General features: G+C 38.9%; 1 protein-coding gene across 1 annotated transcript in view; it reads left to right on the top strand.

Moving 5' to 3' along the window:
* LOC121951317 (disco-interacting protein 2 homolog C-like) overlaps window positions 1–13,550 on the top strand; it is a 220,820-nt gene that overhangs the window by 188,948 nt on the left and 18,322 nt on the right. Inside the window, 6 exon segments of the mRNA XM_042497594.1 lie at window positions 642–843; window positions 1,088–1,197; window positions 10,188–10,268; window positions 10,850–10,973; window positions 12,140–12,261; window positions 13,424–13,535. Coding sequence (XP_042353528.1) covers window positions 642–843; window positions 1,088–1,197; window positions 10,188–10,268; window positions 10,850–10,973; window positions 12,140–12,261; window positions 13,424–13,535 — 751 coding nt within the window.

Here is a 13,550-nt window from a genome sequence, read left to right as displayed (position 1 = left end):
GCTTGTTATATCAGGTATCAGATGTTAATGTAATACTATTAAACTAATATGATATACTGTAAATGCAGCTGAAAGGCAATAATTGAGATGTAATTTTTAAAGATCATTTTTTAGTGCTATGCAACAGCATAGATCTTTTTTTTTTAACAGAAAATTTGTCGTTATTTTTAAATGTTATTCTGTGAACAAATTGTGTTTTTTCCTGAACTCATTTATTCGTTAATTATATCAGCAAGATTTTATAAATATTCTTATTTCACAAAGAAAGCACTGAAAGTGAAGTTTAACTCCAAATAGTAATTTCTTTTTATTTTTTTTGAGTGGATCTCACTTTACGCTGTACTCTCTCGCTCTCTCTCTCGTAATCCTTTAATATTTCATTTTAATCTTTTCATCTTATTTTATTTAATTTCTGTATGAAAACATTTAAAGAGCTACACCAGAATGAAATGCACACAGCAAATCTTAAATGATGACCTCATCCTACGCTAGGCGTAAATACCAAATCTAACCAATAAAAATAGTCACATTATTTAAGCAATCCTGACCTTCTATACTATTATCCATTACTTTGTAATGTCCTGCCTCAACATCCTTTTTTCTATTCTTTCCTTAAAAGTAAACTCATATCAACTTTCCAGGCGATAGACGGTATCCATCAGGTGGGGGTGTATTGTCTGGCCCTGGTGCCGTCCAACACTCTGCCTAAGACTCCACTGGGTGGCATCCACCTGTCAGAAACCAAGCAGCTCTTCTTGGAGGGGGCGCTGCACCCCTGCAACGTGCTCATGTGTCCACACACCTGCGTCACCAACCTGCCTAAACCCCGGCAGAAACAACCAGGTACAGTATGAAACAATATGTGATGCTATATGGATGGACTGATACATGTATACGCAGGTGTAGTTAGTTTTTTAAAACTAACACAATTGATAACATGATATGCACAACTGTAAATATATAAAACAACTTTTTAAAAGTAAGAAAGGTCTGAGATGCTGTCTCCTCTTATCTGGCATACTGTGTGCTCCTTTCTCTCTTTCCTGACCTCACCTTCCTCACATGTTTTCTTTCTCCTCTTCCTCAGAAATCGGTCCTGCGTCTGTGATGGTGGGCAATCTGGTGTCAGGGAAGAGGATTGCTCAGGCCAGCGGCAGGGATCTGGGGCAGATCGAAGACAATGACCAGGCAAGGAAGGTGTGTGTGAGAGGGGGACTGCTGGTTTTCACCATCATCATCATCATCATCATCATCATCATCAACATCACACACACACACACATATGCCATTTCTCATTATTTACACCATAGTGGTTTATTCCACTTGTCATTTTATCTTATGCCAGTTATTTCAGTTACTTGTTCTGCAGTTTGTGTTGCAGTTTACATTTCTCATATTTATTTATAATAACATCCATCGTACAGTAATGGAAAGACTCTCTTTGTGTACATTTAAAGGTTTCTATCAAGGCAAAATCTTTAGATACAGGACACAAAGTGGCCTTCTTCTTCAAGTTTTTTGTCTCCTCTGTAATTCAAGATTAAAATGCAGTTACTAAAAAGGAAAGTCCAATGCCAGTAGGTGGTGGGAGTGAAAATTAGATGCTTTGGCAGCTCTGTTCATGTCACACTTGTGCCAACAAAAGTGAGCAAGACAGGAGAGGAAAGGCCGGCCAGAGAACAAAGTCTGAAAAACAATTAATTGAGGCTATAAGATCGAGGAGAGAAAAAAAGGCATGAAGAGAGTGAGAACATGTGGACATGAGAGAATGCGAAGTAAATAGAAAACAGAGAAAAGTGAGGAACAAAAAAGAATAATTTAAGTAGAGAAACAACAAAAAGCAAGACTATGAGTTATGGAGAGAAACAGGTAGTATGTGTTACCAACAGAACTGATTTTCCCCGCTTCTCTCGTGCTGAAAAATGTCATCAGTTACAGCGTCAGGCATGCCAGCGGCTGCCACACACCATGTAGACTCTAATGAGAAGAGGCAGGCCCCAAATAATAACAAGCACCACCTCAACAGCAGCACACTGGGAGGCTGCAGCTGTGTCACCAGCCTCACTCGCAACATTCTGTAAGGCTGCTTGTTTGTTCGGATATAACCAAACAGATGTTGATGAACTTTGTTTTCTGGTGCTCTCAAATCTTGTCACCTAAACTCCCAAAGCTTCTACAAATTTCAACTTCTGGCACCTCAAAAAAGAGCGTTCCCAGGAGATGTTAGACAAGGCAGATAGCAGCAAACATACTTTCTGACACAAAATGTTTCCTTGTATGTTGAATAAGTGGTTTAGGGTTCAAATTTGCCTTGATTTTACAGTTAAAGGAATTTTTTTACATTTTGGGAAATACACTTATTCGCTTTCTTTTCGAGAGTTAGAGGAGATCAATAGATGTCGCTTCAACAACAAAGTAAAACCAAGTTGAAATTTATTGAAAAAAGATGTAATTATTTCCAAAATTTGCAACATGTTTTTATCCGACAAAATATTCTGCTTCAATCCACGTTTGTTGCCATTTAGCCTTTTAATAAATAACATTTTCATTATAATCAACACAAAGAGAGGCACGCACCTGTATTAATGGGGCAGTCTATCAGCAATCTAACAGCACAATAGATAGCATTAATTTGTTAAAGAAAATTTAGTAAAACAGCTAACTCATTTAATCTGATTAATCACTTTATTTTGTTTGATTTTTTTTTTTTAATTTTCATCATGATGACACCATATGAAAACAGACATTTGAAGCTTCATTCAAAAAAAAAAACAAAAAACAGTTGAAGCTCAAAATGTAAATAAATAACATTAATAACAGCCCTGCTTATCACAAAGACTGCGCTGTACAAAGTTGGTGGAAAAAGGGCAGTAAATCATATCTTGTTCACATTACGATATCCATCAAAACCTAAATACTAATGCTTGCTTTGACAAGATGGTGATTAAAAAAAAACTGCCCTATTTCTCAGATGTTCATCTGAAAGGTCGGTTTTTATACTTTAACGACGAAAGGATGGTTACAGAGTCCTGTCATGAGGAAACAATTTGCCTGTAAAACTCTCCCTGTCATTATGTGTAAAGACAAGTTAAAGATGGAAGAAGCAGTGACGAATCTGAGCTCTGTTGCTTTTTAGTCAGTTGCCAGAAGGGTTCAGTGGATCTCTGTCTTCTCACACATTTAAATGAATAAGCTATAGATATTTTGTTATATTATAACACATGGGAACAGTATGAGGGGCCTGATGCTTTAACTATGACGTTGAATGTTATGTGTACACACTATAGCCGTAAATTACAAATACACAAAGTTTTCGTGGAGAAAGCCTCATCATCACTTGTTTGGAGGCAATGTTGCATCCAATTCTGCTCAGCTAATTTCAGAATGAAATCATCAGTCCTGAGGCTTCATGCCCAAATAACAAGTCTAAACAGGATGATGATATTTGTAGTGATTAGCTCAGACGTGGACAGCATCATTTGTGCAGAGGGATGTGTTTGCTGTTCCTTGTGGGAGTACAGTTTAATCAATTTTGGCAACTCTTCTCTGCAGATGAAGCAGCGTTGGTCAGTATTCCTGCAAAATGAGTTTAGGAACAGTTGTGAATTTGGTTTAAGTTGTCTGGCAGGTTATTTTTCACAAGGTCAGAAGGGGAGGCTTCATTCAAAATTAAATTTGGTGATTTTGTGTGGAAATGCAAAATATTTCTGCTGAATGTTAATGTTAATTACTCTTGCTGCGCTTTTGGCTCCTCCTGCTGTTTGTAATCATCAGTATGCTCATTTATTCATCCTTTCATTGATTTGTTTATTCATCGATCACTGCATGTGTAACACATCTCTGAAAACCAGGCCCTCTGTGTGAATGAGCTCCTCTTACTCTTCAAACTGTTGGTGCTGCTTTGTTTAAAAAACGTTCCTGCGTTTATTGAAATTTTCTGTGTGTGTGTGTGTGTGTGTGTGTGTGTGTGTGTGTGTGTGTGTGTGTGTGTGTGTCAATGTAATCTTATAGAGTGAAATGTGATTTACTTTGAACGTCTTCTCAGATTGCTCTTCTGATAACGTTTATTTATCCCAGGAAGGTTGACTGAGCTCACTGACAGTCACACTGGGACCATCTGAGCCTCTCAGTGTGATTACTTTGCTTAAGAGTTCCTCTGTTTCCTTTCTTTAAAGCAACACTCAACTATAAGGGAGAAAACACTATTGGCTTTAATTCAAAGGAATTTAAACCAAGCTGCAACCTCAGAGGCTGAAAAAGGAAGCCAAAAACTGCAGTTCATCGAATAGCCATTCAAGACCAGCTCCAAAACAGAGTAAATCTCCATAGACCTCCATATAAAAATGACCAATTTTACAGCAGAAATAAGCATGTTTACAGCCTAGTACAAAACAGGGTTTTGATCGCAATAGCTAATTTCAACTTTGCCTTTGTTTCTCTTATTGAGCGTTTTGGCTAAGATTTCAAATTAAATCCTATTACATGATCTGTCAATCAGACGTGTCAATATATTACAAACAAGTAAATGAAGTAAGTGCATCCCTCAATCCAAAAATAAATGCCTTCTGTTTTCCATACATATTTTGTGATGACCTGCCACAAATATAAACACTGGCCTGTCATATTTTAGTTTTCCTTTTTTTTCTTATTTAAAATGGGTAAACACAAGATTTTATTTTTGATCTGCATGCAGTGTATTGATTCACTCAGCCTCTCCTTGATCCACTCTCTCTCTCTGTTTTTCATGAGACAGTAGTGCAGCCCGCAGTCCTGCACACACTCACACAGTGACTGGGCTAACTTTTGAAATCGCATGGCTATAACGGTCATTAACGGGTTTGACGTCAAAGTTGAGCCTTTTGTTGTCTATGTGGTTTTCTTTGGACTGTGAAACAGCTTGGTGTATGACGTTAGCTGCTGCTGTTGTGTTAGCTCCAGCTAACCAGGCAGACGTTGACTGACTATTCAAGAGGAAGGCAGTGTCTCTGGGGACAGTCCTTCATTTCTTCATTTTCCTCTCACATGTGTAATGGCACCGAAAGGGATAATTGTGTTGTCGTCCTCTAAGACTGTGAAAAACATCCACACTGGCGACATGTTTGGCTCTTTACTTACCATGCTGCACTTGCTCTTCTTCTTCTTCTGTTTCTTTACAGTGTAGATGCTGTACAAGTAAGTCAATGAAACCAATTTGGCTTTTTATTATTACAATCTCTATTTGTTGACTATGATTTATTATTTGGAATAATAAGTAATAATTTAAATTTCCCGGCCAATAATCTCTGGGCCTGATATAGTATGTATCATGTATCCCTAATTACAAGTAAGTAATATTTCTATACTTAACTGTCATCTACTTAAAATATTTCCTTTTGACTTTAGAGATTTAGAAGAAGAGAACAGCTGTGTGCTTCCTTTGCTGTTTGGTCCAGTGCCAGTTTTCTAGATTCATAGTCTGCTTAGTTCAATAGATGTTGCTGGAAGGGTTTAACCACTTTCTTTATGTAAATTTAAGCAACGTAAAGTGCTTCTAGTGCCAGGTGGTCGATATGTTGGATTTCAGTGAACATCTGATAATGACATCAGATACAAGTGAGCTGTAGACTTCAGTGTACTAACATGAGAATTCAACACCGACAAACTGATAAAACTCTACTATATGAGACCAGATTTCTATCTGTGGCCTGGGAATTCACACGCACACACACACACACACACATACTGGACACAGAGGTTCTTTGTGTTGGTATTTAGCATGCCAGTCCTCTCACATACAGATAACATTGGTTTTATCTGCAGGCAGGTTCCAGTTTGTTCTGTCTCAGGCTTCAGTTGAGCTCTGCATGTTTCACTCGGGGTCATATGTTCCGTTTAATACAAACCACAAACCAGATTTGATCCTTTTGATGGTTTAAAACTATGAGTTGTTGACACCAAAAGGTATCTTGTTATCCCACAAAAACGTTTTATACTTGCTTGAAGCGAAATTAGTTATGGTTGTGATGGTTATGATATTTTGCAGTCACTGGACATGAATAGTAAATTTCCAAATTTCCAACGTTAAAAACCAACTACAACCTAATACTGTCTTTGTACTTTATACTTGTATTTAGTGTAAGAAATTAAACGTAATTCACTCGAATAAGTGTATTTTTACACAAAACCTTACTTTGCACGGGACCAAAAGCTACTACTTACCTTTATACTTACCTGCAGTGCTTAAATAAGAAAAAGATGGTTGGTCCAAAAATCTGTCTCAAATTTGGTTAAAAATCATCTTGAAAAGGTTGTGAAAAGCCTTAAATTAGGGGGTCTTATGCTTACAGTCATCCTCAATGACAAGCAACATATTTTGTGGAATCAATGACCAGCTACTGTCAAGACGATACTCTGAAAGTTGTGTCGATGGTGACTCATGTAGGCTGGGCCTAGTTACCTGCCAGATTTTACTGAAATGATTATGTGACCCATAAAGACCGCATCATCAGTTTTACATATTTGAGATCTTGGCTTCTTTTTTTGCTAAAATTCGGTATGACCCCCAAATACATGTTTTGGTTTTTTTTTAACACAGTTAAGGTTTAGAAGGAGTTTTTAAATGATTGTCACGATTTATCACAACCAGGAGATCATCTGTGATTCAATGGCTGGATAAAGGCTTTGACACTGTTTGGGTTCATATGTGTGCAGTCGTGGCACTTTAGGGTATTTTGGATTAACGCCTTTACCAAGTGGTGGATGTTAATATGTGAGGCAGGAAACTGGAAAAGAAGCAGACTTTCATTTGCTGTTATGAAAGTTTTATGAAAGCTCAGAGTCGAGCTGACAAGCAGCTGAGTGATGTTTTCATCGGGGAAGAAAAACCTTCTTTAAATCTTTTAACCCCCTGAGAGATTTGCGATGCATGAAGCTGGTGGTGAGTAGACGAGAGACATTTTCGCCAGCCAAACTCTGAGAGTTGACTATACGAGTTTTTTGAACAGTGAAACAGGAAACTTGGGCCAGTGTGGAGCTGAGTGATTTTTTCAGCAGGAGAAGACTGGAGGTCATATTTAATGCTGAAAGGGTTCCTGTATAACAGAATATCTTATATTAACAATGGTGACAACTGAGGCATTGGTCTTTGTGACAGCTTTTATAAAACATACAGAACAGTGATCACACAGTCTCACAGTATGAATCAGAGACACAATATGTATTTGACTTCGTTTTTATCCTTATATTCCCTCTGTAAATGGAGCCTGCCAAACTGAGATTTTACACCCTGTCCTAACTGGATGCTAGCGTCAGATTATGGAGCTGCATAGGGTTATATTGTACGCTCTGTCGTGTCCCGACTACATCCACTAAAATGAACTCCATCACTCCATATAAACGAATCGCACATCTCTCAGCTGTGCACCCAGGGGCATTATCACTGAAAAGATTTGTAAGTACTTACTTCCTCATTATTCAGATTTAACAGCAATACTGTTGTGGGTAACTTAAAGATGCCATTGCTGTAGCTTCCAAATCATATCATACCAACATCTCCACTTTATAATGCACGCTTGTTTGCTAGCATGCTACATATTATTCACAGAAACATTCAGCTGGCAGTGATCACCCTCCAGCCTGAAGCCAGCTTTACTATCATACATCATACCTGTTGCTGAACTGAGTAGTTTGTAGTAAAGTTTGCTGATTTATGTTCCGAAAGACTAAAGTCACTTTGTGTCACTGTTTATATTATATCTGTTCAGAACACAGTGGTTTATGTGGGATGTTGTAATGTTTTGGTCACATTTAATGATACCAGCTGTATTGGCAGTATAGTTAGGTGAAGTCACTTCCTCATAAAAAAATTTATTAAGGCTACAGTCTTGAAAAGCATGTTGCCCTCCTCCTTACAAAGAATGCCACAAAGTTAAAGTTTCTTCAGGTAAATTGAGATGTTAAGTTGAGATGTCTTCATTTTAAGACAAGTGACAGGAATAAAATAGAAATGGGGTGTGGGATAAAAGTGTTGCTCAAAACAGTGTGCCATCAAGTTGTATTGCGCTGCTTTGCTCATAGGAAGTTTTGACAGTCCCAAAGGAAATAATGTAATCAAAAAGATTTAGTCGCTGACTCTCGCTTAGGTTGCATCCAGTTAGGACACAGTTACACCTTCACTTAAAGCTGCACTAATCAATATTTGTTTTTAACAATTCCCAGAGTGACTATTTATAACCTGCATGATTTCCCGCAACGTGACAAATCAACAGAGAATAACGATCTAACTCTGCAGTTCCTCTCAACATATGATGCATTTCAGTGTGTTTTGGATCATTGTTTCAACCTTGTTTTCCGCCACAGTAAGAAGTTGTTGTTGTTGTTTTTTAAATTTTATTTTTCCAGAAAGCTAGCTCTGAATAAACCCTCTGTACATTACCCATTCAGCATCAGACACCTTATTAGGTGGATAAAAACATGACTTCAAATGAATGCTCTGTGTCTACTAGAAAGGTAAATAATACAAAAATAACAGTTCTGCAACCGAGGCCGTAACTGCTACACAAAAGGCCATGGTCTTGATTTTCAGTTCAGTCTTCTCCATCTAAATATGAAGGTTTCGTACCATTCACACTTGAACTGATACCAGTACCGGGAATTTGTACTGCTACTGTGACATAGACAAAGATTCCCACATGCTTACATGAACCCTCAGCTGGAGGACCAATGGCTCAGATGTAAGTTCCTCCAGCACAATAATTCACTTTGGAACAGTGGGACAAATTTGCAGTACAAATCAAGCGCGCCTAGAGTTCCTCCCAGACGTGACGAACACGATATGGTGCTGAGCGGAGGTCCGTTTGTTTTGCAGTTGGCCGGGTTAAGACTCTGACAGCTGAATCCTCATCACTGATGACGACAGGCTGGCAGCACACGCACACACAAATAAAACTGACTTTCTCTGGCAGAACAAAACGTAATATGAATTACACTCCTTGCAATGTACTGCTCGGCAGCAAATCTTGAAAAATTCATGAGGCCAGAAACAAACTCTGTCTCTTGATTTGTTCTCTCCTCCCTTCTCTAATTTCCATCTCTTTTGCTGTTACTGCTGTTATAAAGTGGTGAGCCTTGTTACCTCCCCTTGCACGCTTAGTTAGTATGACTTTCATCCATACTAACTTTTATCCTTCTCCCACTCTTTTCCAAATTAAGAGCACCCCCAACACACCGAGCTAATATACTTTATCAGTATTCACCGTCAGTATCTTTGAAAGGATCCTAAACTCTGAATCCTTTCAAGCTAACAGAGTTTTTCTGTGAATATTGAGGCTCAAAAAGAATTAATTTTCAGCCACATTTCAAAGAAATTATGCAAATGTTGCAACTGCTTTACAAGTCAAGTCAGCTGTAAAACAAAGTCACACAGCGTTGGCAGTTGAAACAGTAAAGTAATTGCATTACTCAACAGCAAAAATTACTGTTTAGCTATAAGATCAGAAAGTTAGCTCCAACGTGGTTGTGCTTCATTTTCTCCTTTGCTGTAACAAACACTGCAGCCGAGTCACAAACTTTCACATTTCACTGCTAAAAAACATGTTCCTGAAAACATCTGTGGTGAGAAATAGACAATGCAGTAACAGAGTCTTAATTCATATTTGATCAGCGCTGCCTAGATTGACAGTTTGACCACAGTTCACAAGCAGTGATTGATATGACTGACAGCTATTGTATGCGCCACAAGACATTAGAGTAGGCAGAGGAATATGATTTTTGTCACAAATTATCTGTCTCATGTACTACTGTGTGAATATAGTGGAGGTTTTAGCAAATATGACGAAAAGTTATTTTTTTCTAAAAGTCACCAACTTTAACAGCAGTGTGCCTACAGATTTATTCATCATTTCTAGTCACAAGACTGTTCAGTAAAAAGAAATTGTGATTGTAAGTGAAATAGGTCTGAAAATGATCACTTTAGAAGAATAAATTAATTAGCCTTAAAATGAATAATGATAAAAGTTGTGTTGTTCCCTCTAAATTCTAACTTTTTTTTTTCACTTGACGACAGGATTCTTCTGTCTCTTTCCCTTTTAGCTGCCCTGCTGCATTATTTATGTGTCAAGGATGAATGTGTGTGTGTGTATTTATTTATGATTATTTCCATGTTTGTGTGTAATCACTCGGTCTCACTATTCCTGTATTTGTGTTTTCAGTTCCTCTTCCTGTCAGAGGTGTTACAGTGGAGAGCTCAGACCACTCCAGACCACGTCCTGTACACACTGCTCAACTGCAGGGTAAGACTTCTCATCAAATACAAACACACATGCATGCAAGCACATGCATGTGCACACGCACGCACACACACACACACACACACACACACACACACACGCACACGCGCACACACACACACACACACACACACACACACACACACACACACACCATCTCACTTTAAACAAGATTAAATTTTAAAAAAAAAAAGCCAGATCCCTTTCCTTATGTTTCAACATTTGCTTATATCCCAGTGCTTTTGGTTGTTTTCTTGTACACCATGCAGAATGAGAGAGACAGAATGACTTATGACATATTAATTTATTTGTTTGAATTTCATTTCATATAAAATATTGCTGTACAGAATTGGCAAAAAGAAAACGCATTGTTATTATTATGATGCAGATTGTAAATGAGATTGCGTATGAATTGGTCATTTGCATAATGGCGATATGATCCATCGGTTTGTTTCCAGCTGTTCAGCACTGAGAGGCAAATGTGACATGACATTGACTGATACACACTGCTGATTGAATGTGTCAATCATCTTTCTGTGTGTGTGTGTGTGTGTGTGTGTATGTGTGTGTGTGTCCTTGTCCAGGGTACGATAGCCAGCTCATTGACTTGTGTTCAGCTACATAAGAGGGCAGAGAAGATTGCAGGCATGCTGGCTGAACGGGGCCACCTACAGGACGGAGACCATGTCGCACTAGTCTACCCTCCAGGTAAACACTAGCTGCAGATCAGTATTAAGCTTCATCTCTATCCTCTGTTGTCATTTCTCAGTTTGCACATACTCGATTCCTCTCCTCGCCTCCTTTACTTGCGTCTTAGTCCCTCTCACAGATGTAAGCAGATGAGGCAAGGAAGAGACATAAGGACAGAGTAATCATGGTAACAGGCATCTAACGAAATGAGATTTCACTTAAGTGTTAACTTAAAGTTGTCAACTGTCTGTTAAGGGTCTTTACACATAAACAGTTTCAAAAACACTTCTACAAAGGAAACACTTGTGCATACTTGCTCATAACTCATTTGGCAAGCCTCCTCTATCCTTGAGATGCATTTTAGGAATTGACACTTCCTTTTTTGGAAAACTGTTGTTATCAAGTACACTAGTTTGTACTATATTGACTGAAATATACCAGAACTCTGTAACCATCCTTTAACTTGTGTACTGACATGTAAACAAGGACAAACTCTGGATGTTTTTAAATGAGGACACTACAAAGACATTCAGAGCAGTTCATTCGTGCAGTCGGATCGAAGAGAGCGCCACAGGGAAAATGAAGGAGAATGGAGAGAATTGTAATTTCCCCTCAGAAACATGGAGCCTTGCGTCCATCACGGCAGGACGGACGCAGCCGTGCAGGACGAATTCCCCAACACGAGGAGATTGTCTTAAAGTAGCATTCAATTAATTGCCTCCAGAGTCCAACCGCTCAATATTTAACGTCCTGGCCCCTGTGATTGTGTGTGTGACCATTTCTTTTTCTCCTTTCCCATCTCTTTTTTCTTTGCTTTAACATCCCTCCTACCCCTATCTCTACTCATCTCCTTCCCTTACATCCCTTCTTCCCTTTCTTGTGCATTTCTATTTCTCACCCTTTTCATCACTCCTTTCCTCCCTCTCCACCATCTCACCTCATTTCCTCTTCCATCATTCAATCTTTCTTCCTTCTTTTCTTCATCTCTCACTTTTCCTTCCTCTCCATCCTGTCTCCCTCTACCTGGTCCTTTTCTCCCTACTTTCCTACTTCCTACTTCTTGTGGCTACCCTCCACTTTCCTTTCCCTGTCTCCTTACTCTTCTTGCTTATCCTTCTTCCCTCCTCTTCCTGTCTCTGTCTCTCTCTCTCTCTTACCCTCTCTCTCCTCTCCATCTCCTCTAGGTATTGACCTCATTGTGGCGTTTTATGGCTGCCTTTATGCCGGTTGCGTGCCGATCACGGTGCGACCACCTCACCCACAGAACATCGCCACCACGCTGCCCACCGTCAAGATGATCGTGGAGGTAAAAAACTTTAATGACAGAATATTTATGACTTCCCAAGCACATACAGTCCCATGTTAAACCAGTGACAATATCACTTTCCTGAAGAAAAAAAAATTGTGTGAAGTTGAACTATCATCTTGAGCATGTGAGCATAAAAAAATACGTGAATGAAAATGTAGAAATGAATGGACACCACAATTATTAAACATAGTCAGTGCGTTCAAACAAATTCATTTATTGAACCAACGATGACACCTGTATGAAATAGCATCTGAAAACAGTGAGTTTGAAGTCTGGAGCTCCATAGACTGAATAGGAGATTTAATTTTGTGGATCCACAGAATGTTTGTTTTTATACCCAAATGAGCTTATTTCTTTTGCAGTGTTCTCAGTTGTTAAAGAGAAAATATACCCATCTATTCAGAACATTTCCCTTGGAGCTCTCAGTGTCATCTGTAACATCTTCTAGCATTCACTGTCTAAGTTGTTTTAGACTCCATACCTGATATAATCACAAATTTGAGTTTTAACGCTCCAGTTTTTGGATTTGGGTGTGAGTTGATCATTTTTACTAATATTTTGGACTTTGTTAGACCATAGGAATAAAATGTATGGGCTTTTAAAATGGACATAGTTCCCATTTAATCACTTTAGTCTATCATTATTATTCTGCTTTTCTTTGACTGTGAATTTCCATTCAGTAACTCACACCATAAGAGGTCTCTCGTAGAAACTTCTCGGTCAAAAGTTGTTTTATATAGCCGTGAAATCACAATACAAGTAGTCGCTGGTGTTGAACTCATAAATATAAAAAGATGGAGTGAAAACCAAAGAAAGATGGAGGGAAGGGGCAAAGGATTCGACAGCTTGCAGAAACCAGGAAACCAGCCAGCAGCCTGGAAAAATAAGTGAGTAAATGAATGTGAGCTGTGAATGACGACGAGCCTCGTTCATCTTTTTAAGAGAGCTGGCGGGAGGTGATGTAGGAGGTCAGAGCTGCAGGTACTTCACTATAAATCTCACAAGCAGTTGAATTTAACCGTTTTGTTTCAACGGGCGACTTAAAGTGAAGCTTACTCTTCCACACAGTTGGATAACACATGATAGAATGTAATATGGTGTTTTTGTGGTTGGTTACTGTTGATGCATTTTGTCAGATTGTGTGCACTGTGTCATGCAGGTGAGCCGGTCGGTGTGTGTGATGACAACACAGCTCATCTCGAAACTGCTGAGGTCAAAGGAAGCCTCAGCCGCCGTCGATGTCCGGACCTGGCCCCCCGTCATGGATACAGGTAAACACACACACA

This window comes from Plectropomus leopardus, chromosome 12 (assembly GCF_008729295.1).
Source record: "Plectropomus leopardus isolate mb chromosome 12, YSFRI_Pleo_2.0, whole genome shotgun sequence".
Taxonomy (NCBI): Eukaryota; Metazoa; Chordata; class Actinopteri; order Perciformes; family Serranidae; genus Plectropomus; species Plectropomus leopardus.
The sequence above is the reverse complement of the archived record's forward strand: the minus strand, read 5'-3'. Positions and strand labels throughout refer to the sequence as shown.